At 41.6% G+C, this 25409-nt stretch overlaps 1 protein-coding gene across 1 annotated transcript in view; it reads right to left on the reverse strand.

The window, feature by feature from the left end:
• The window catches only part of LOC128688200 (cell adhesion molecule Dscam1), an 876413-nt gene that overhangs the window by 800862 nt on the left and 50142 nt on the right, over positions 1-25409 (reverse strand). The window contains exon 3 of the mRNA XM_070086854.1: positions 569-702. Coding sequence (XP_069942955.1) covers positions 569-702 — 134 coding nt within the window. The remainder of the gene's footprint in view (positions 1-568; positions 703-25409) is intronic.

Here is a 25409-nt window from a genome sequence, read left to right on the forward strand (position 1 = left end):
CTTCTGAGTGTAAAATTTATCATTAAATACAAATTTTGCATCAACAATGCAAAGTTTAATAAGTTTAATGATAGTAGGAACTGGCAATGGTAAATCATAGTTAACGAGTTCTTCAGATAAGAAACTTAATAAATCATCAACAGGAACTTTCATAGGGTCAGTTTCATATAAATTATCCAAATGGCTTGTTGATATTTTGAGCCCTATTGTTGGCAAAATTTCTAACTTTAATGTTAAAAACAACATAGACTTGGTTGATAAATTAAGCTCCTTGACTGACTTAAATGATTTTAACATGGTTAGTTTTGATGTTACTTCCTTGTTTACGAAAGTTCCTGTTGATGATTTATTAAGTTTCTTATCTGAAGAACTCGTTAACTATGATATACCATTGCCAGTTCCTACTATCATTAAACTTATTAAACTTTGCATTGTTGATGCAAAATTTGTATTTAATGATAAATTTTACACTCAGAATATATATATATATATATATATATACATATATATATATATATATATATATATATATATGTGTGTGTGTGTGTATACATATATTATTACTTACCAGTGGTGAGAGTGGTAGCCCTGCTGATCACTGTGCCAATGTGGTTGGTAGCCTTGCAGCGGTACATGGAACGAGGTACACGGCCGCTGCCTGCAACACCAGGCAACCACAGCGACCCGTCAGGCAACACCTCCCTGAAACACATGATCACTCTCATCATCCATGCAACACAGGTGATGAAGGTGTTAATCGACACATCACTGAAACACATAATGTTTCTGAGGATAATCAGGCAAGAAGATAATTGATATCAGATAACTGCTTAATAATCAGAGTGAGGATCAAATGCTTGGTGAGTGAGGATCATGTATTATGTGAGTGAGGCTCAGGTGTTAGGTAGGTGAGGATCATGTGCTAGGTGACTGAGGATCAGGTGTTAGGTGAGGACCAGGCTCTAGGTGAGTGAGGATCAGATGCTAGGTGAGAGAGGATTAGGTGTTTTGTGAGTGAGGATCAGTTGCTAGGTGAGTGAGGATTAGGCGCTAGGTGAGTGAGGATCAGGCGCTAGATGAGTGAGGATCAGACGCTAGGTGAGTGACGATCAGGCATTAGGTGAGTGAGAATCAGACGCTAGGTGAGTGAGGATCAGGCGCCTGGTGAGTATCCGAGTGCCCGAGGTCACTTGAAGAGACGTGGATCACGAAGCCATGTGGATCTTCAAGCCACGTGGAGCGCGCCACGTCGCGACGTCACCTTGCGACGGCACCCACGACGCCTGCCTGACGTCACCTTGCGACGTCACCCAGAACGTCTGCCCGAGTCACTCCAGGACGTCACCTCGCGACGTCTGCCTGACGTCATCTCGCGATGTCACCCCAGTGACATTACCTCATGACGTCACGCCTGACATCAGTACATGATGCCACATCGACAGTGTTTTAGTTTCACAGTGAGCAGTTTGTTTCAGAGTTGTCGAGAAGATTGAGAAAAGATATGTAGTGTGTTACTTTCCACTCAGTCAGTGTTCTCACATGTTCTTGTATGGCTTAGTGTCGATTTTTGCACAGAAAAGCGTCATTTGCTAGTGCAAGCCATGTTGTAACCTCATGTGCAATGCAGGTGTGTGCAAGTTTTCTGTGTGTCCCGATGTGTAGTCTGAGGCCAGCTGTGTGTGTAGACCACAGTATGGTTTGAACCTAGACCACTGCTAGCGCCTTCGTGTTACTTGTCACTTGTTGTGACTGTTGACAGCTGAAATTAGTCAGTCCAGGCATCAGTTACGAGCGTCTGAGTCCCCCTTGTACAGAAAGCTCTTCTTTTCACCACTTGAAGATGTTCTGCTGAGTCATAACTGTACGACTCCCTGTTGAGACTCATTTCATTCCACCTCCTGACCGTCAGAGTGCAGTTATATGTAGGAAACCAGTCTGAGGATGCTTAAACTAACCTCTGCTATGACTCTAAGTGTCGAGAGAATGACATCGCCATGATGCAGTAGCCCTGTCGGCAGGCGACTGTCTAACTTGTGTCACAGCTTCAGTGAGTGGCTTGCACAAAGATGATGTCACTTTGACTGCTAGCTCGCTCACTTCAGTTACGGTGTATGCTGCTACGACTCCCAGATATGTTGCCTGAGTCGCCCCTGCCATGACCCCCAGATGCTTTCCCTGAGTCGTCTGTGCTACGACTCACTTCACTCGCCGGCAGTGACAGCCGCAGCGACAGTACCAATCGAGAAATGTCCTCCTGAGTCGCTTGCCAAAAGAAGTCCTGCCCAGTTGCCGAGTACTGGCGATGCCTCACTCGACGGCACCAGCAGGTTGTGCCCCAGGATAAGTGGACCCTGCAGTGACTACTACGATGACTATTTCACCTTTCCAGAGGAGACCGTACCCTGTTACGTCACAGCTCAGCCACAACGATGTTGCCTGTGTTGCAGGCATACAGTGATGCCACCGACACTCACTGCCTTGAACCACGAAGCACAACCCTCTTTGTTTTTTTCCTTTTCTCCCACTAGGAAGCTCTTTTTTCCCTTGTCCACATGTATATATATATATATATATATATATATATATATATATATATATATATATATATATATATATATATATATATATATATATATATATATATATATATATATATTCGTGTGTGTGTGTGTGTGTGTGTGTGTGTGTGTGTGTGTGTGTGTGTGTGTGTGTGTGTGTGTGTGTGTGTGTGTGTGTGTGTGTGTGTGTGTGTGTGTGTGTGTGTGATGTGTGTGTGTGTGTGTGTGATGTGTGTGTGATGTGTGTGTGATGTGTGTGTAATGTGTGTGTGATGTGTGTGTTATGTGTGTGTGTGTGTGTGTGTGTGTGTGTGTGTGTGTGTGTGTGTGTGTGTGTGTGTGTGTGTGTGTGTGTATGTGAGTGTGTGTGTGTGTGTGTGTTTGTGTGTTTGTGTGTGTTTTTATTCTGTGTTCAGTTCCCCGTTCCTGCGAAAGAGAGACCGAGTTTTTTTTCCAGTCAAGCATGGTCGAGGACGACCATGGGTAGATGGGCGAGCAAAATGTAGACAGTAAGCCTACACGGCTAGTATCCATAGTTTCCACCAGAGGGCAAGCCTCTAGGTGGGCATACCCATCTCGGCTAGTACTACGCCTGCCTCTCCCTCACTTAACGACCAGGCAACCTAGAGTCAAGAAGGTCTACTCCTCTGTCCCTCCCGGGCATGGCCTCCCGTGGGTCTGGGCACTTAAACACACTGCCCGTGTTCCAAGATTCCAAATAAAACATTGGAGCCTCCTAAGAGTATCATTCATACCCGCTACCAAACACACATAATCATTTCTTTATAGAATGAGGATCAGGGGCTAGGTGAGTAAGGGTCAGGTGTTTGGTGAGTGAGGATCGGGGTCAGGTGCTAGGTGAGTGAGGATCAGATGCTATGTGAGTGATTATCAGGTGTTAAGTGAGTGAGGATCAGGTGCTAGGTGAGTGAGGATGATATTAGAGCACACCACACCGTGCCTGTGTTGTGCTCTATCTCAAAGTCTCTCCAGAGCCGCCATCGTGACTCTACTGTCACGGGTTCAAGTCACACTCATTCTGTTTTTTGCCATCGAGTCATTATTATGGAGTTATACTGGCGGTTTTGAAGGGACATGAGCTAGAACACATCACAGGGACGCTGGTGAGGGATTCGTCGATTAAAACCTGCACTGGTGGTCATAGTGGTGGCCCATGCTAACCTTACTTTGGTGTGTACAAGCAAAAAAGCTGGATGAATCTTATTAGAACCAGCTGGCCCAGTGGTTAACGCACTGCTCTATGAGTGTTAGCCATCACCTGTCATGATTCGAGTCCAACCTGTTCCCTGGTTTATGAAAATCAATTTATTTTCTTGCTGATTTGTAGAGAATTTTAGATGCAACGTTAATAAAAAATACACTGATAAAAAAAATTATGTGGTATTGTAAATTTAGCTAATCAGGGATAACTTGACTTTATTCCCAAAATACTCAGCAATATTTTCGTTTGTTCTCTCACAAATTTTGTTTGTTACTCGGAAACGCCTTTCTCAATTGGCTTCAAATTTTCAACTCTCGTGTAATGTATCTTGTTCAAGATTCATGATATTATCTGCGTAAGTGGTTGCTCTATACAGTATTACACAGGTCATTCCCAAATTATGTTTATATGATAGCTGAGATAGTCTCCTCCGATCTGCTATTAATTTTCAAGACTGATGTCTCCTACATGAGAGAAAGTTGATATATTTAATGGCGTGTGTAGATACCATTTTGAAATAGTATTATGTTACCTTATTGCATTAGTTTGCTTCCGATTTAACAGTCGCCAAGTGATCCTTGTGGTTTAGCGCTTTCCACCAATTAATGCGTAACAACTGTGAACAGCATCAATTTTCAATGGTTGATACCTCGTATGAAATGGATGTTGCATGGGTTTAGGCTGTGTAGACACAAATTTTGTTGGAGTCTGTGTAATAACTGAAAAATATGCATCTTCTGGTCAACTTAATTTTTAGTGGTGATGTGTTCACCTCGAGGGACACATCTCTTGATGTTAGCTCGTGTAAGTTATCGTGTGACAAGTTTACTAATCAAACTGGTTTCTGTGAAATAACTGTAGAAAGTCTCTTACGATCAGATATAAGTCAGTGTTGGACTTTATTTGATTATTCTAGGTTAAATTAACTTAATGTTCTTTTACGTGTCTACAACATCTATGTGTCTATAACATCTATGTGTCTATAACATTTGTGTCTATAATATCCATATGTCTATAACATCTATGTGTCTATAACATTTATGTGTCTATAATATCCATATGTCTATAACATCTATGTGTCTATAACATCCATGTGTCTATAATATCCATATGTCTATAACATCCATGTGTCTATAACATCTATGTGTCTATAACATCTATGTGTCTATAATATCCATATGTCTATAACATCCATGTGTCTATAATATCCATATGTCTATAACATCTATGTGTCTATAACATCCATGTGTCCATAATATCCATATGTCTATAACATCCATGTGTCTATAACATCTATGTGTCTATAACATCTATGTGTCTATAACATCTATGTGTCTATAACATTTATGTGTCTATAATATCCATATGTCTATAACATCTATGTGTCTATAACATCTATGTGTCTATAATATCCATATGTCTATAACATCCATGTGTCTATAACATCTATGTGTCCTTAAGAACCTTGTTCAACATATGTAGGTTATGTGCACTAAGCTTACATAAACCTTGCTTTCTTTCTGTACTTTCTGAAAAACTCGTCACTGTTCATTGAAAAGTTAGAATTAGTTTTAGCTTGTGTAGGCTCCAGTTGCTTTTTTTTGTAAGAAATTGAAAAAAAAAATAAATATTGTTTGTATATGTCCTCATGTAATGCTTTTATTGAGGAATTTGAATATTAGTTTTCCTTTGACGAATGTTTCTTTTAATTCTTTTCAGATCCTCGAAGCTAATATTCAACTACATTATCAACTTATGCCGCACTCTGTACTGTTCCATTAGCGTGCATTGAGGCACAGGGAGCTGGGGTTAGGTAATACGGGTTACCTTCCTCGGATCACTCACAGAATTACATATAATAATAATAATAATAATAATAATAATAATAATAATAATAATAATAATAATAATAATAATAATAATAATAATATCTTTATTTACTACAAGTACATGTACAAGGTATACAGGCTTAGCTGACATCAGTGACATACTACTGTATAGAAAGCCGTTTGTTATACTGAGTATATCGGACAAATTAAATCAGCTTTGTCCCAGGATGCGACCCACACCAGGTACCCATTTCATACTGATGGGTGAACATAGACAACCGGTGTAAGGAAACACGTCCAATGTTTCCACTTCTTTGCCTGGAATCGAACCCGGACCCTCACCGTGTGAAGCGAGAGCTTATGCCATCAGACCACGGGGCACCGTCTAAATAGTAGTAGATAGTTCACATCAGATAGTTTCTCTCCTACGACTTTTCCTTGAGCTCTCTCTCTCTCTCCCTCTCTCTTAAACTGACATGAAATACACGCTGACTATCCAAGCAGACAGCTTCTCCACGCTAGAACCGACAACACAATAAATCTGCCCATTTAACTGAGTCGGTGTGCACAATTGGATTCATTTAAAGCGGCTCTTCGCCCAAACGTCTCCCATCCGTCTCTTGCAGTTTTTTTATATGAATTATCCAGGGAGGAAGAGAAGTGATGGGGAGGAGGAGAATAACGATAAAGAAGATGTAATGGAGATCACTGTATATGGCGCTGGGGATTCTGAAATCGAGACTTGGAACAGCGTTTATTTAATCAATTGCTAAAGTTTCTTTTCTTGTTACTGACTTTTCTAACGCTGATTTCAAGCCGGGTGGGGCAGACTGGATCGTAGATTTCCACTTCACGAGCTCGAGGCTCTGGTTGGAATGGATGGTGTTAGGGGATGACAACAGGGAGAGGATAAGCAGTAGGATACAAGGGAAGAGGAGATGAAGAGTGAGTAATGCTGGAATAATGACGCAGCCAGACAAGGAATTAACTCCTATGTAACAGTAACTCCAGCTACCCTGGAAGGATAACCTTGAAGCTTCCGCAGCTAAAGAAACTATGCTGGAACGCTTGCTGATATTAATATTATTATTATTATTGCTACTATTACTGTTATTATTATTATTATTATTATTATTATTATTATTATTATTATTATTATTATTATAATCATGGGGAGCGCTAAACCGGTAGGATTAAACAGCGCCTGTGGGAGGAGAGGGTGATGCAAGGAGTTAAGGCTCAATTCAGGAAACCGGAGTACAGATCCTAGATCAAGAGTCCCTCACCAACGTCAAGGAACCTCCCTTGAGGGATGCCTGATGATGACCCTTGCTTAGGTTAGGGAAGATTCGTCAGAAAACAGGACAAGTGTTTCCTGACGCGGGTCTTAGTTATAAGATGACCCACTACTCTAACTTTCGATCATCTGACCGTGACCTTCCACTAACTTACCGGACGATCCCTTTAAAAAATAATGTTAGTATTACAACTACAACGGATTTCGACACCTAATATAATCACCATCTTGCATGATGAATATGACAGGCGAATATACCTTGCTCTTGTTGCCTCTGTGTAAGTCCCATAAAACACAGCACACCGACTTTTTTGTTTAATTAAATAGTACCTAATCTAAGGGATATTTTATTTATTAAATCTTGTGTTTACGACTTTTCGGAGCCGATTTATCGGAAATTACGAATTTTGACGGAATTCAATTTCAAATAAAAAAAATAATAGCGCATTTTACATTGTACTGTATTTTTGTGGATAATTATTCCACTATTTACTATTTATTTGTTTATTTAAAAATCATTTCTATGCAAATGTTTGAGAATAATTATAGGCAGCTGGAGGCATAAACCACATTATTTCTTTATCCGCAGTTATCTGGGATGTTACTTAGATAACTGCATCTCCAGCTTCGTTATTTATCAAAAAATCATAGAAATTCTTTCTGCTATTATACAAGACGTTATTGTTGGTGAATCTGATGTTGACACTGGTCAAAATCACTCTCAAAATATATCACCTGGAACACTTGTTACGCACATGTGTGAGTGTTCTTATCACAAACATGTCTTTTTATTCTTATTTTTACGTATTTTTTGTATTTTTCGTGGCTATCATTATGAAATTATTATCATGTCGTATTCCGATGTAGACACTTTCAATAAAAAAGTTAAATGAGGTTGAGGTTTTACGCTCTGCCACTCTCTCGCTCTCTCTCTCTCTCTCTCTCTCTCTCTCTCTCTCTCTCTCTCTCTCTCTCTCTCTCTCTCATAATTGCATTGTAATCTTCCAAACTTTTTCTTCAGTAATGGCCTCGCATCGCTAAATAGCAAGATTATATTCACTGTCAAGTTATTGTCTTAAAGCTATTACAACTTTTGTGGATACGCAGCAGGTCAGGTATATCTTCAATTCACTTTTGTGGATACGCAGCAGGTCAGGTATATCTTCAATTCACTTTTGTGGATACGCAGCAGGTCAGGTATATCTTCAATTCACTTTTGTGGATACGCAGCAGGTCAGGTATATCTTCAATTCACTTTTGTGGATACGCAGCAGGTCAGGTATATCTTCAATTCACTTTTGTGGATACACAGCAGGTCAGGTATATCTTCAATTCACTTTTGTGGATACGCAGCAGGTCAGGTATATCTTCAATTCACTTTTGTGGATACACAGCAGGTCAGGTATATCTTCAATTCACTTTTGTGGATACGCAGCAGGTCAGGTATATCTTCAATTCACTTTTGTGGATACGCAGCAGGTCAGGTATATCTTCAATTCACTTTTGTGGATACACAGCAGGTCAGGTATATCTTCAATTCACTTTTGTGGATACGCAGCAGGTCAGGTATATCTTCAATTCACTTTTGTGGATACGCAGCAGGTCAGGTATATCTTCAATTCACTTTTGTGGATACACAGCAGGTCAGGTATATCTTCAATTCACTTTTGTGGATACACAGCAGGTCAGGTATATCTTCAATTCACTTTTGTGGATACGCAGCAGGTCAGGTATATCTTCAATTCACTTTTGTGGATACACAGCAGGTCAGGTATATCTTCAATTCACTTTTGTGGATACGCAGCAGGTCAGGTATATCTTCAATTCACTTTTGTGGATACGCAGCAGGTCAGGTATATCTTCAATTCACTTTTGTGGATACGCAGCAGGTCAGGTATATCTTCAATTCACTTTTGTGGATACGCAGCAGGTCAGGTATATCTTCAATTCACTTTTGTGGATACACAGCAGGTCAGGTATATCTTCAATTCACTTTTGTGGATACGCAGCAGGTCAGGTATATCTTCAATTCACTTTTGTGGATACGCAGCAGGTCAGGTATATCTTCAATTCACTTTTGTGGATACACAGCAGGTCAGGTATATCTTCAATTCACTTTTGTGGATACACAGCAGGTCAGGTATATCTTCAATTCACTTTTGTGGATACGCAGCAGGTCAGGTATATCTTCAATTCACTTTTGTGGATACACAGCAGGTCAGGTATATCTTCAATTCACTTTTGTGGATACGCAGCAGGTCAGGTATATCTTCAATTCACTTTTGTGGATACGCAGCAGGTCAGGTATATCTTCAATTCACTTTTGTGGATACGCAGCAGGTCAGGTATATCTTCAATTCACTTTTGTGGATACGCAGCAGGTCAGGTATATCTTCAATTCACTTTTGTGGATACGCAGCAGGTCAGGTATATCTTCAATTCACTTTTGTGGATACACAGCAGGTCAGGTATATCTTCAATTCACTTTTGTGGATACGCAGCAGGTCAGGTATATCTTCAATTCACTTTTGTGGATACGCAGCAGGTCAGGTATATCTTCAATTCACTTTTGTGGATACGCAGCAGGTCAGGTATATCTTCAATTCACTTTTGTGGATACACAGCAGGTCAGGTATATCTTCAATTCACTTTTGTGGATACACAGCAGGTCAGGTATATCTTCAATTCACTTTTGTGGATACGCAGCAGGTCAGGTATATCTTCAATTCACTTTTGTGGATACACAGCAGGTCAGGTATATCTTCAATTCACTTTTGTGGATACACAGCAGGTCAGGTATATCTTCAATTCACTTTTGTGGATACACAGCAGGTCAGGTATATCTTCAATTCCTGGGCTGTACACAGTATGCAAGACAGGAAATTTCATGTGTACCAGAAACTAGCTCGGCTTCACAACAGGAAGTATTTAAGATGCCTCAGTAACCCCACTCATATAAACAAAATTTATCTCTTAGGCTGTGTTGTAAGGTTCAGCCAAGTTATTTCGTAAAAGGGAATATTTTCAGGAGCTTCTAAGAATATTAGATTATTTTTAAACTGTTGTTGGTAAATAGGGAAAGTATATTTCATTTGTCAGCTGATTCTGGCACTGTTGAAGGCGTAGAACTATTCAACTGAGGTTCACGCAACAGCAAAATACTGATGGAAATCTGTTAGTACGAGAGTTATAAAGGCAGACGGGGCTCGAAACACCGTAACTGAAATCTTCATTCCAACGTTCTTTTGGCAACCACAGTGGGAACAGATCTATGACACATTAACGAAACAAGCCTTGGATTTGTCTCTTCCACTCCTACGCCTAACATAATTGTTCCAACACCTACTAGTACGCCTGACACCAGTGCTCCACCTGCCAATTGTGAATCAGGTTCTTCTTCACCAGTCACTGCCGTAGCTAACACTCAACTAATAGACACTATACCTGAAAGAGTATGGGGCCACAGTAGGAGCAGGAGAGATATATCTGACTGATCTGGACTAGGGAGGGACGATGAAGAGGCAGTCACCCACAGCAAACTCATTTCCCACCAACAGTACCAGAAAAGGGCCATCCAGGTGCGTAATCCCCAGGCTCCCCAGCAGTAGAACCTGCAGAGAAATCAGCTACCAAATTAGTAGCAAAATTCAAGAGGTGAAGGAAATAGACCAACCTCCCAGGCACCTAGACGGTGCTTCTGCTGTCACCAGAAGGGACACAGCGCTGACAACTGTCTACCCAATAACAGGTGTCATTGATGACATGTGAGGGGACGTGAAGAAGATCACTGTCATAAAACACAGGAACTTGACAGACAGGATCACCAGTCCATTAGAGATTAATTTTCACAACATACTAGAAGGATCTCAGAACTGATAAACACACTTGCACATCAGTAGTAGACTTTCTCTCAGAGCGGTCAGACTCGGAGTGGTCGGAGCAAGGCTCTAGCTCAAGGTTCCAATAAAGGGTCTATCAAGCTATGGTCGTCTTATAGGTTCGATGCATGAAATTTTGGTTACATTTCCCCAAGAATTTATCTTCACTCCATATCCTTACATAAATATTTTTCCTTGTTTCTTATATTTTCATAAATATGAAATTCGATTTTCATGTTTTTGCATATTTGTATATTTGTATATTTCAGTGAAGTACAGAAAATATTGTCCTTAGAGTTTTATACTCTCGTGGTCTCGAATGTCATAAGGAATACTCTATTCTCGATTCTATTTCATATAAGGTATATTTCTGATCTCAACCTTATTCCATTTGGATATGAGATACATTACTCAATGTACACGAGTGTATCTCATTAAAGACAGGGGTAAATATTTTAAGTAATATATTGTCATAAATGTATCTCCCATGGTGTAAATTTTCACATATTGTACCAAAGGTGTATTCACTGCACATATTGTACCAAAGGTGTATTCACTGCACATATTGTACCAAAGGTGTATTCACTGCACATATTGTACCAAAGGTGTATTCACTGCACATATTGTACCAAAGGTGTATTCACTGCACATATTGTACCAAAGGTGTATTCACTGCACATATTGTACCAAAGGTGTATTCACTGCACATATTGTACCAAAGGTGTATTCACTGCACATATTGTACCAAAGTATACTCAGTATAAAACACTTTTTCTTTGAACATGTGACCATATAAATGATATTTTACACAAATAATCGGCTTATAGGAGAGAGAAGCTCACGACGACGTTTCGGTACGACTTGGATCATTTACAAAGTCATGGTATTAAGTGCATAAGGTTCATATTGCAAGACCACTGTCATGAATCTTAAGGCGCAGCTCCTGGTCCCATTTTAGAGAGAAAGGTAAGCAAGTGTAACCACATGAATGGTATTTAGATACTCTTACACAGAGGTAGGCATATTCAAACACAGGTTAACTTTATTGTGGTAAATAACATACGTAAAAATATTAGAATCTTTTATTCACAATTTCAAGAATACATGTTATTCATTTGTGTACAATGGTGATCAACAAGTGAGTAGTCTAATAACCCACCTCAGTCATATGTTGCAGGTTAGACACAAAAGTCCTTCACTAGCACTTGTCACACGCAGTTTTTCTGAATGGACAGAGATCATCCATTGTATGTTAATATTTGGGAACAAGAGTTTGGATTTACACACTGAGTTGAAGAGGGAACCATCGATTTTATATATTAATTTCTCTAATTACCCCAAAGATCATCCATTGTAGGATAATAGTTGGAAAGAAGATTTAGGTTTATTAAAATCTAAAATGACACAGTATAATATTGCCGAGGTAATTGCTCTGAAGTCAGGAAATGTATTTTGTAAAGTTCATACTAGAAATATTGGTAGTGCAAAGGAATCCCATCCCAATTCACGCCTTTGTTAACTCATAGTTGCAATAAGAATGTTTTACCTAAACAGTCGACTAGTAACGTGAAGGTGGAAGTGTGTACAGAAAGATTAAGTAGAGAGGTTTATCTCATAGGCACCAGTAGTTCCTTAAGATACTGTCACCCTGATATAACAGTGAAGAGAAGATTGAACTAAGATAATGTTCACCTTGATATAACAGCGAAAATGTTATAAGAACATTGTCATAAGTTGTGTAACACTGAATATATCAGATAATGAAGATTAAAAGTTGTTTGTCTTACTATGAATAATGTATTTTTTTAAAACTTGTATGTATTGTATACTATGTAATCTTGAAATGTCACTTATGTGGTTGAAATGTTCAACATGTATTCTTGAAATGTCAAAATTGTACATAAATGTATAACATGTATTGGGCCTCTGCTTAGGCGGGATGGGACATACACAGATGACAGCCAAGAACTGAGTGAGATACTAAAGTCCCAATATGACTCAGTATTCAACGATCCACTGCCCACTCTAAGGGTAGACAATCCAAATGAATTCTTTATGAACGAAACCTAAAATTTGGTCATCCCAAAACTCTCGGATATTTTTCTAACTCCACAAGATTTTGAAAAGGCAATTAATAACATGCCCATGCACTCTGCCCCAGGCCCAGACTCGTGGAACTCCGTGTTCATCAAGAATTGCAAGAAGTCTTTATCGCGTGCCTTCAGCATTTTATGGAGAGGGACCATGGACACAGGGTCATCTCACACACACTAAAAACAACAGACATAGCCCCACTCCACAAAGGTGGCAGTAAAGCAATTGCAAAGAACTACAGACCGATAGCACTAACATCCCATATCATAAAAGTCTTTGAGAGGGTTCTAAGAAGCAAGATCGCAAACCACCTAGATACCCATCAGTTACACAACCCAGGGCAACACGGGTTTAGAGGAGGTCGCTCCTGCCTGTCCCAGCTACTGGATCACTATGACAAGGTCCTGGATGCTGTAGAGAATAAACAAAATACAGATGTAGTATACACAGACTTTGCAAATGTTTTCGACAAGTGTGACCATGGTGTAATAGCACACAAAATGCTTGATAAAGAATAACGGGAAAAGTTGGTAGATGGATCTACAACTTCCTGGCAAATAGAACACAAAGAGTAATAGTAAACAGAGTAAAGTCTGAGGCAGCCATGGTAAAAAGCTCTGTTCCACAAGGCACAGTACTCGCTCCCATTCTACTCCTTATCCTCATTTCTGACATACACTGAGATGTAAGCCATAGCTCCGTGTCTTCCTTTGTGGATGACACCCAGATCACTATGACAGTGACCTCCATCGAAGACACTGCGAGACCAAGCGGACATCAACCAAATCTTCGAATGGACCACTCAAAACAATATGAAGTTAAACGAGGAGAAATTTCAAATACTCAGATATGGGAAACTTGAAGAAATTAAAAATGTGTCAGGGCAAACAGCAAATTCTGACCATACAATAGAGCGAAAAAGTAATGTGAAGAACCTGGGAGTGATAATGTCAGAGGATCTCGCTTTCAAAGACCACAACAATGTATCTACCTCATCCGTTAGGAAAATGATAGGACGGATAATGAGAACCTTCAAAATTAGGGACGCCAAACCCATGATGATTCTCTTCAAATTGCTTGTGTTCTCTTTGCTGGAATACTGCTGTACACTAACTGCCCCCTTCAAGGCTAGCGACATTGCTGGCCTGGAGAGAGTACAAAGAACTTTCACGGCACACATAAGTGCGATAAGGCACCTAAAGTACTGGGAACGGTTTAAGGTCCTTGATCTGTATTCCCTCGAACGCAGGCGAGAAAGATACATGATAATATACACTTGGATGATCCTGGAGGGATTGGTACCAAACCTGCACACGAAAATTACTTCCTATGAAAGCAAAACACTCGGCAGGAGATACAACATTCCCCCGATGAAAAGCAGGGGCGCCACGAGTACACTGAGAGACAACACAATAAGTGTTCGGGGCCCAAGACTGTTCAATTGCCTCCCAGCATACATAAGGGGGATTACCAATAGACCCCTGGCTGTCTTCAAGAAGGCACTGGACAGGCACCTAAAGTCAGTACCTGACCAACCGAGCTGTGGTTCGTACGTCAGCTTGCGTGCAGTCAGCAATAACAGCCTGGTTGATCAGACTCTGATCCACCATGAGGCCTGGTCTCAGACCGAGCCGCGGGGGCGTTGACCCCTGAAACCCTCCCCAGGTAAACTCCAGGTAACATATTCTTAAAATTGTCAATAAAACATTTTAAAACACGTAATTTTTTACCACAGTAAAGATTACCTGTTTGAATATAATCACCTCTGAATAAAACCTTAAGAAATTCATCTAAATACCATTGACGTGGTTACACCTTCTTACCTCATCCTCTGAAATGAGACCAGGAGCTGCACCTTAAGATCCACGATTGTATTTAGGTCTTGTAATATTCACCTTATACCTAAAACTATGTATATGGTTATGTGTTAATTATACCATGGGAGATACACTGCTTATGATACTTGCACTGTCTTTAATTAGCTATACTTGTGTACAATGAATAATGTATCTTATACCCAATTGGAATAAGACTGAGAATAGAAATATACCATATATGAAATAGAGTCGAGTATAAAGTATTACGTTCCAGACAACGAGAATATAAAACTCTATGGACAATGTTACCAACATTTCACTGAAATATATAAAAATACGAAAATATAGAAATTTAATTTAATATTTTCGAAAATATAAAAACGAGAATCTTGATACAAGGAAATGAAGTAAAAAGTAACTTACGGTGAAATGAAACAGAAATTTCATTTTTTCAAAAAAATTATCCGAGAAATTGGAGCCGACCATAGCGTGATAGACCCATTTTGGGACTCAGAGCTAGAGCCTAGCTTCGATCATTCTGAGTCCGACCACTCTAAGATGAAGTCTACTACTGACGTTACCCACCAAGCTACTCCTGTCTCAGCTCAGCAGGTGTCTGTGTCTTATACAAGACCACACAACTATGACTTAATGCAGGAGGGTCTGCAAACTGTGGTCTTCTACTAGATTTTATTCAGCCCACAGCAGCCTGAAATATTTTATAAATAGCAAAACTAATAAACCCTCATTTTCAGGCACTTAAAGTTAAGGATTTTGTTGCATGAAACAATTTATACGTAAAAATGTGTTCAAATTATAATACTAGTCTTCTAAATTTATAGATATATCTTTCAGTTATGGAAGGAGAAATGGAAAAGAACAGTGCAGAGTGAGTGCTGCTGTTTAATGAAGAATGGGACATAAAGTATTTCTTTGTAAGAGCGAGTTATAAAGGTTGTGTGTCGTACTGCACGACACTGCTGCAGTACTGAAGCAGTACAATGTACGTCAAGATTCTCCTTTGTATGGACTGATGAAGCCACTGTGTGGCGAAACGTTTCCTCAATAAAGATACCCAAGAGTTGCACATGTGTCTAATTTATCAACATGTCGGTTCTCTGAACCATTCATCTACAAACCTGTCAGACACTGCAACTTCTTGGGATCTTAATACTTGGGAATTCTTCGCTTGCCTAATTCTTGGGCACGACCTACTTCAACAATGAACAAATGTTACACGACCTATGACTGCTGCACCTCTCCTGCCAACGGTTTATAAGCTCCTTCTCAGCACGTATGCCGTATTCTATTCAAGATTGATGGACTGACCACATCGACTCAAGGTTGAGGGACTGATTACCTCATTCTCCTCCTGTTCTTCAAGATTCTCCTTTGTATGGACTGATGAAGCCACTGTGTGGCGAAACGTTTCCTCAATAAAGATACCCAAGAGTTGCACATGTGTCTAATTTATCATCATAAAAATCAAGTTATTTCCTATACACAGCAACACAGCATTCGGAAGAATTTGAATCAATACAACGCAGGTTGTTTTCCAACAAGGATCTTTATGGAAATAAATGGTATAAAATATCGACACAATGGAAAAATAAACATATAAGTAGTATCATGTGATTCTTTATTGACAACGTTTCGCCCACACAGTAGGCTTTATCAAGTCGCAAATAGATCTACCTGGGTGAAAGGTAAGTGAGTATTTATAAAATGGAGTCTGGTGGAGAATGCTGCATGTGACAGTCTTCCGAGTAGTGTGATAGTGGCTAGGACCTTGGGTAGCTTTAAAAAGAGATTGGACAAATATATGAGTAGACCTTCTGCAGTGTTCCTCCATTCTTATGTTTTTATGTGGGATAGCGATGAAGAAGTTTCTTGGGAAGTGGTTCAGCTATGTTATAGAAGCCGTTGTTTTGGATGAAGTTGCTGTATATACAGATAAGTGATGACTCCAGGATTCTACGGTATTGAGTGTTGTCTTCCCTGACGATAGTAGTAGAAATGGAGTGGTAGCCTAGGCAGTAGTGAAAGTGGGAGGTCAATGTAAGGACAAGAAAAATGAGCACTACAGGAGAGCTAAGGTCCCACAAGGGGCACTGCAGGAGAGCTATGGTCCCACAAGGGGCGCTGCAGAAGAGCTAAGGCCCCACAAGGGGCACTGCAGGAGAGCTAGGTTCCCACAAGGGGCACTGCAGAAGAGCTATGGTCCCACAAGGGGCACTGCAGGAGAGCTATGGTCCCACATGGGGCACTGCAGAAGAGCTAAGGGCTCACAAGGGGCACTGCATGAGAGCTAAGTTCCCACAAGGGGCATTGCATGAGAACTAAGTTCCCACAAGGGATAGGACCAAAAGCAATATGATGTCTGGGATCTCTAACATGAGAGAAAAGAGCATTATTGGTGATGGCAAGCATAACACTTTCGTGTTTTTTGAGTCTGTCAGAGAGTGACCAGTCTCTTCAAAGTATTGGAGACGACAAGAGGAGACCACAGTCCTCTGAGACCACTCGTCCTCTGCTAAAATTGTCTCCCCTGCTTCTAGCCTTCACAGTCGCCGTCTTGTGGAAACATCCCTCATACACAACTTTCCTGGCTTTGTCTCTGTAGATGCCTTCCTTTATCATTACATTGTCAAATGCTAAAAACTTCAGAACATTCGTGACTTGACCTGATCCTTCCCTCTACTCCTTTCCCTATCTCTTCTCCTTTCCTATTGTTTTCCTTTTTCTTAATTTTCATTCCTTTCCTTTGTCTAAGTGTATTCTGTTCTGTTTTTTTCCTAGTGCTTTTGGTCCCGCCCTTAACTTCCCTGCAGCGCTCTTTTTCTTCTCCTTAGTCTGACCCCACTTCTATTACTACTATGACTATTGCAACTGCAATTACTATTGCCTCTTTTAACCCTCCTCTCCCCACCCCCTCTTTCTCTCTTCTACCACTTAACTACTCTCCCCACTTTCTACTACCACTATTACGTCTACTACTATTTCCACTACCAGCCTTACCATTACCTCTACTTCTTTTTCTTCCCGTCTTGGTCCTGTCTCTGTCCCCCTCTCGTATATGTACTGACTCTCTCACTCTCTTGTGTTAGTGTGACTTTGTAAATGGTCCAAGTAGGACTGACTGAAGCGTCGTTGTAAGCTTCTCCCTCCTATGTGTATTGTTCCAGTTACGGTATTGTACTTTTATATTCTTATCTATGACTGTAACTTTTTCCAGAACATAACTTCATCTGAGATTGTTCATTCCTAGGATGACTGGAGTCTGGAACATGTTCATCCAGCATAACGATATCAACGAAATAAGTTAGCTGAAAATATGAATCGTGTGGCACCCAGATGGCACCAACTTCATCCTGTTCACTATTTGCATATGTCTCTAAAGGTGATGCGGCAACAGCTCTTAACCTGTAAACTAAAGCTGGGAACCCTTAAAACCTAACCTTGTAAAACCGTGGTGTAAGAGAGAGAGAGAGAGAGAGAGAGAGAGAGAGAGAGAGAGAGAGAGAGAGAGAGAGAGAGAGAGAGAGAGAGAGAGAGGAGAGAGAGAGATAGAGAGAGAGTGAGATAGAGATAGAGAGAGAGAGAGAGAGAGAGAGAGAGAGAGAGAGAGAGAGAGAGTGAGAGAGAGAGAGAGAGAGACAGAGAGAGAGAGAGAGAGAGAGAGAGAGAGAGAGAGAGAGAGAGAGAGAGAGAGAGAGAGAGAGAGAGAGAGAGAGAGAGAGAGAGAGAGAGAGAGAGAGAGAGAGAGAGAGAGAGAGAGAGAGAGAGAGAGAGAGAGAGAGAGAGAGAGAGAGAGAGAGAGAGAGAGAGAGAGAGAGAGAGAGAGAGAGAAAATTTTGCAAGAATTGCTGGCTACACCTCATGGATGAGAAGAGACAGGCAAGGGCAAGGAGGTGGTGTTGCTGTGTGCTTCTCTAAAAGTGTTCATGCCCAGCACATAGATGTTGCCACCCCTACACATCTTGAAATGATGTTCTTCAAGCTCTGTATAAACACTAGTACCTCTGTACTAGCATGTGCAATGTACAGACCTCAGTGGCAACATGCAGACCCTATCAACTTCCTAATGGAAAATATTGACTCCCTTCTGCTACAACACAACTGTCAACATATTATAATTGTTGGTGACCTCAACCAGCACCTTATACAGAGGGACTTTGATGACCTTCTTGCAGTGTTTGACATGAGAAACTTTGTTGATTTCCCCTACTCATATCTCTGGCTCCTCCCTTGACCCAGTAGTGAGATCTGGCAGAAGGCATAGTCACTTGTCAACCCCTCGGCTACGTTGGATCGTCTGACCACAAGGCTGTGTTTACCACACTTAAGATCCCAACAGAACGAGGTGAGGAGTCCACACGCACAACCTGGCTATGGGAAAGAGGTAATTGGCCAGCCCTTTGCTCTGAGCTCGCCACCACCGACTGGAAATGCTTCTTCTCCAGGGGATGTTGACAACCAAGTGAAAGCCTTCACTGGACACATCCTTAATCTGCAACAAGAACACATTCCTCACCGGCAATATGTGACAAAGCCTACAGATCAGCCTTGGTTTGGCTTTCGTTGTAGAGAGGCTGGCTACTGCTAAGTACAAAGCATGGCGAAGGTATAAGAGACATCCCTACCACCTATAACAGGAACTTGCACATGCAAGCCTGTAGGCATATGGGTGATGTTCAAAAGTGGGCCATTGCTAAATGGGAGTTGGACACTAAAAGAAAGTTAGCATCAGGTAGGGTAGGCTCCAAAACCTGGTGGTCCCTGGTCAAGGACAGACAAGGTTATCTGCCTGATGAACTTATTCCACCTCTAAATCGACAGGATGGGACCACCTCTACTAGTAGTCAAGAGAAAGCGGACCTCTTTGCTGAACACTTTGCTACCAAAATGCAAGTTCCTGATCCAGCAAGGGACCCTCCTTGGCTAGCTGCAAGAACTGTGTCAAAACTGTCAGGGGTGACAATAAGGCAGGAGGAGGTGCATTTCCTTCTTAAATCACTTGACCAAGAAAGGCTGTGGGCCCAGACAAGTTGAGCCCAAGATTGTTGAGAAGATGTGCAGACCAGCTAGCAGCACCTCTAACTCGCATCTTTCAGCACTGCCTAGTACAGTGCAAATGGCCCTCTCCATGGAAAGAGGCAAATGTAGTCCCTGTTCACAAAAGAAGAGCAGAGCAGAAATCAGCAACTACAGACCAGTGTCACTCCTGTCAATCACTGGTAAGATCCTTGAGACAATAATCTCAAGACAAATGACAGATTTCTTTGACTACCACTCACTACTTTGTGATCGTCAATATGGCTTCAGGAAAGGTTACTCTGCTGCTGATCTGTTGTTAAACCTCTCCACTAAGTGGCACCAGTCACTGGATGAATCCAAAGTCAGCTGTGTGGTAGCACTGGACATTGCTGGCGCTTTCGACCGGAGTGTGGCACCAGGGCCTCTTAGCAAAACTTCAAGCACTGGGAATTGCAGGCTCTACGCTATGTCTCCTCAGTGATTACCTTCATGGTAGATCTCAAGTGTAGTTCTCAATGGAACGGAATCAGCAAGACATCCTATTGGGAGGGGCAAGCGTTCCACAAGGAAGTGTGCTGGGTCCACTGTTATGGAATGTCTACTTCAACGACCTTCTTCATCTCATCCCAGAATCACATGCATATGCAGACGACTGTACACTAACATTCACTTATCCAAGAGAAGAAATGCCAGCTGCTCTAAGCTACATCAATTACCAGCTGAGAGCTATATCAGCTTGGGGAAATAGATGGCAAGTAACATTTGCACCTGAGAAAACGCAAATGATGATCGTCTCTAGGCACCATGATGGTAATGCTGGTGCAGTAGTAAGGATGAATGGGACGATGTTGGCACCTGGAGAAGAAGTTGATATCCTTGGGGTGAAATTTGACTCAAACTAACCATGAAGAACCATGTTGTAAATCTTGCAAACAAGGCAGCCAGGAAGTTTACAGCACTTCGCCGTATCTCACATCTGCTTGACAGTAGGGGTTGCAAGATCCTGTACGAGGCACAAGTACGCCTCACACCTTGAGTATGCTCCACTTTCTTGGCTTGCCTGTCCCCCTCTCATCTGCGACTGCTTGACAGAGTAGAGAACAGTAAGACGTCTCATCTCTCGCCTGGACCCATCCTGGATAGATCTGTCATTTCAGCAGAGCCTTCAACATAGGAGGGATGTGGGTGGCCTTACTGTTATGTACAAGGCCAATATTGTCAAAATACCACACTTGGATCCACTTCGAGGACAGGGGCGAAACAAGCTTTTTCCATGCCACAAGACGGGCAGAAAGCAGCAACTTCACTCTGGCTGTACCCTTCTCCAGAACATCACTCCATCTGAGATCATACATACCCAGGATGACTCGAGTATGGAACACATTCTGTACAGCATAATGATGTCAACGAGATAACGTCAGTTGAACAAATGAAAATGCTGGCCCACAGATGGCTCCAACTTCATCCTGTTCCCTACTTGTATGTCTCATAACAATAAAAATGCTTTCAAATGAGCTGATGTAGGTAACAGCTCTTAGCTTGTCCAATAAAGTTAGAATCCTTAACCTGTAAATAGCTTGTCAATAAACCTAGGGATCCTTAACCTTGTCAAACCATGTGTAGAGAGAGAGAGAGAGAGAGAGAGAGAGAGAGAGAGAGAGAGAGAGAGAGAGAGAGAGAGAGAGAGAGAGAGAGAGAGAGAGAGAGAGAGAGAGAGAGAGAGAGAGAGAGAGAGAGAGAGACTTTACATTGACGTCACATGGCCACAGCTGTTCCTGATAATTATGTTTTCAGCCTTAGTAATCGTGTTATTGATATGATTAATTTACCAATCTAACGAACCAATTAGCAATATCTCTCAAAATAATCATAACAACAAACTAAATTATTTGCCTCATAAACACATGCCACATAAATAAACATTAAAACATCGGAAGTGAGTTGAAACTTTGGCCTATAATGAAAATAATTAACTAATGAGTCAGTTTGTGAGCTGCAAATAGAAGCTCCTGTGTGATGGAGGTTGTTGAGTCAGTGACTTTCAATGTGATATCGGAGCTCCCTGAAGAGCCAAAGCTCTTAGTCTGGCGTTTAAGCTCTCAATGTGGCGTGAATGTACTTGATGATGTTGAAGCTTTCAGTTTGACATGACGGAGCTCTTATTGCTAAATGTGGAGCTCCCAGTGTAAAGTAAGAGAGCTCTTAATGTGACGCAAAAAAATTCTTATTTTGACGAAAAGAGCTTTCAATGTGACCAGAGACTTCTCTGTGATGACTGTCACGTGAAGAAAATCTCCAAAGTGACGTGAGGGAGCTCTCTGTAACATGACGGAGCTCTTAGCGAGATGTGAAACAGTTCTCAGAGTGATGAGGAAGAGTTCTCTGTGTGACATAAAGGGTCTCTCAGCGTGACAAGACGGGGCTCTCAGTGTGATCTGAAGGGGCTCTGAACGTGACCTGAAGGGGCTCTCAGCGTGATATGACAGAGCTCTCTGCTTTATATAAAGAAGCACTCAGTATGACGTGTAAAACCCACAATGAGACTTGAAAGAGCTACAGTGTGACGCGAGGGAGCTCTCAGTGATACGTGACGAAATAAGACGTGAAAGAGCTACAATAAGAGGCGAAGCAGCTAAAACAAGACCTGAAGGAGCTACAGTAAGACTCGAAGGAGCAACAATAAGACGTGAAAGAGCTTTAGTAAGACGTGAAGGAGCCACAAAGTGAAATATTTTTCACTTTTCACTAACAAGAGTCAACCAAGTTTTCAAATCACTCTTAAAGACGAGTTAATAACTTATTTTGTGGCGCTGAACTCGTCTGTTTCGACCTAATAGTATAAGGTTCATTATCAGGTGTGTATAGTGCGTTTACAAGCTATTGTTGCGTTCTGTGGCTGTGGGACACCTGAGATACAAAGCACTACTGCATTCATGGCACGTGTGGGACACCTGAGATACAATGCACTGCTGCAGTCATGGTACGTGTGGGACACCTGAGATACAATGCACTGCTGCAGTCATGGTACGTGTGGGACACCTGAGATACAATACGCTACTGTATTCATGGTAAGTGGCCAGCTCCAGAATCGTATGAGGCAGGCGTGAATAACAATCAGCAAGGGCCTTTATTCGATACAGAGTACATGCTACTTCTGCCTTTACATATTAAGTTAGGCCTTATTAAACATAATAGACAAAGCCTTAGTGAAAGAAGGTGTAGGTTTTTCCTGTCTGAAGGAGAGGTTTTCCAGACCTAGTGACGCTAACCTGAAAGAAGTTATCTTCTTCGGATCACAAATCTGGAAGTTAGTTAATGATTTTCATTATGATGAAAGTCTCCAAGATGCTGAGCTGAAAGCATAAGAGGCATTCAAGGACACTTGTGCAGGTTTCTTGGTCAGTCATCACAGTGATGATTACAGAAATATTGTAGAAGATAAACTGACAGCATATTATCTACAGGGATGTCTGATGTACTTCAAAATTTAATTCTCCTTCTCTCACTTTGACTTGTCCCAAACGATACTAACTGACGTTAGTGATGAACATCACGAACGACTTTACCAAGACATAAACCTCATGGAGGCGTGATATGAAGAGAACCAGACGAATACTTTGTTTGGTTACCTACTGCTGGACATTGATGCTGGAGAGTGATACTGGACACTGATTCAGAAGTGATACTGGACACTAATGCACAAGAGTGACCTGAACACTGATGCAGGAAAGTGATAGTGAACACTGATGCAGGAGAGTGATAGTAAACACTGATGCAGGAGAGTGATAGTGGACACTGATGCAGGAGAGTGATACTGAACACTGATGCAGGAGAGTGATACTGAACACTGATGCAGGAGAGTGAAACTGAACACTGATACAGGAGAGTGATAGTGGACACTGATGCAGGAGAGTGAAACTGAACACTGATACAGGAGAGTGATAGTGGACACTGATGCAGGAGAGTGATACTGAACACTGATGCAGGAGAGTGATACTGAACACTGATGCAGGAGAGTGATACTGAACACTGATGCAGGAGAGTGATACTGAACACTGATGCAGGAGAGTGATACTGAACACTGATGCAGGAGAGTGATAGTAAACACTGATGCAGGAGAGTGATACTGAACACTGATACAGGAGAGTGATACTGAACACTGATGCAGGAGAGTGATACTGAACACTGATGCAGGAGAGTGATACTGAACACTGATGCAGGAGAGTGATAGTGGACACTGATGCAGGAGAGTGATACTGAAAACTGATACAGGAGAGTGATACTGAACACTGATACAGGAGAGTGATAGTGAACACTGATGCAGGGGAGTGATAGTGAACACTGATGCAGGAGAGTGATAGTGGACACAGATGCAGGAGAGTGATACTGAACACTGATACAGGAGAGTGATACTGAACACTGATACAGGAGAGTGATAGTGGACACAGATGCAGGGGAGTGATAGTGAACACTGATGCAGGAGAGTGATAGTGAACACTGATGCAGGAGAGGGATACTGAACACTGATCCAGGAGAGTGATACTGAACACTGATACAGGAGAGTGATACTGAACACTGATGCAGGAGAGTGATACTGAACACTGATGCAGGAGAGTGATACTGAACACTGATGCAGGAGAGTGATACTGAAAACTGATACAGGAGAGTGATACTGAACACTGATGCAGGAGAGTGATACTGAACACTGACACAGGAGACTGATAGTGGACACAGATGCAGGAGAGTGATACTGAACACTAATACAGGAGAGTGATACTGAACACTGATGCAGGAGAGTGATACTGAACACTGATGCAGGAAAGTGATAGTGGACACTGGTGCAGGAGAGTGATACTGAACACTGATGCAGGAGAGTGATACTGAACACTGATCCAGGAGAGTGATAGTGGTCACTAATGCAGGAGAGTGACACTGAACACTGATAAAGGAGAGTGATACTGAACACTGATACAGGAGAGTGATACTGAACACTGATGCAGGAGAGTGATACTGAACGCTGATACAGGAGACTGATAGTGGGCACTGATGCAGGAGAGTGATACTGAACACTAATACAGGAGAGTGATACTGAACACTGATACAGGAGAGTGATAGTGGACACAGATGCAGGAGAGTGATAGTGGACACTGATGCAAGAGAGGGATACTGAACACTGATTCAGGAGAGTGATACTGAACACTGATGCTGGAGATTGATAGTGGACACTGATGCAGGAGAGTGATACTGAACACTGATGCAGCAGAGCGATACTGAACACTGATGCAGGAGAGTGATACTGAACACTGATGCCGGAGAGTGATAGTGGACACTGACGCAGGAGAGTGATACTGAACACTGATGCAGGAGAGTGATACTGAACACTGATACAGGAGAGTGATAGTGGACACTGATGCAGGAGAGTGATACTGACCACTGATACAGGAGAGTGATACTGAACACTGATACAGGAGAGTGATACTGAACACTGATACAGGAGAGTGATAGCGGACACTGATGCAGGAGAGTGATACTGAACACTGGAACAGGAGAGTGATAGTGGACACTGATGCAGGAGAGTGATACTGAAAACTGATAAAGGAGAGTGATACTGAACACTGATACAGGAGAGTGATAGTGGACACAGATGCAGGGGAGTGATAGTGAACACTGATGCAGG

This window comes from Cherax quadricarinatus, chromosome 19, assembly GCF_038502225.1.
Source record: "Cherax quadricarinatus isolate ZL_2023a chromosome 19, ASM3850222v1, whole genome shotgun sequence".
Classification (NCBI taxonomy): Eukaryota; Metazoa; Arthropoda; class Malacostraca; order Decapoda; family Parastacidae; genus Cherax; species Cherax quadricarinatus.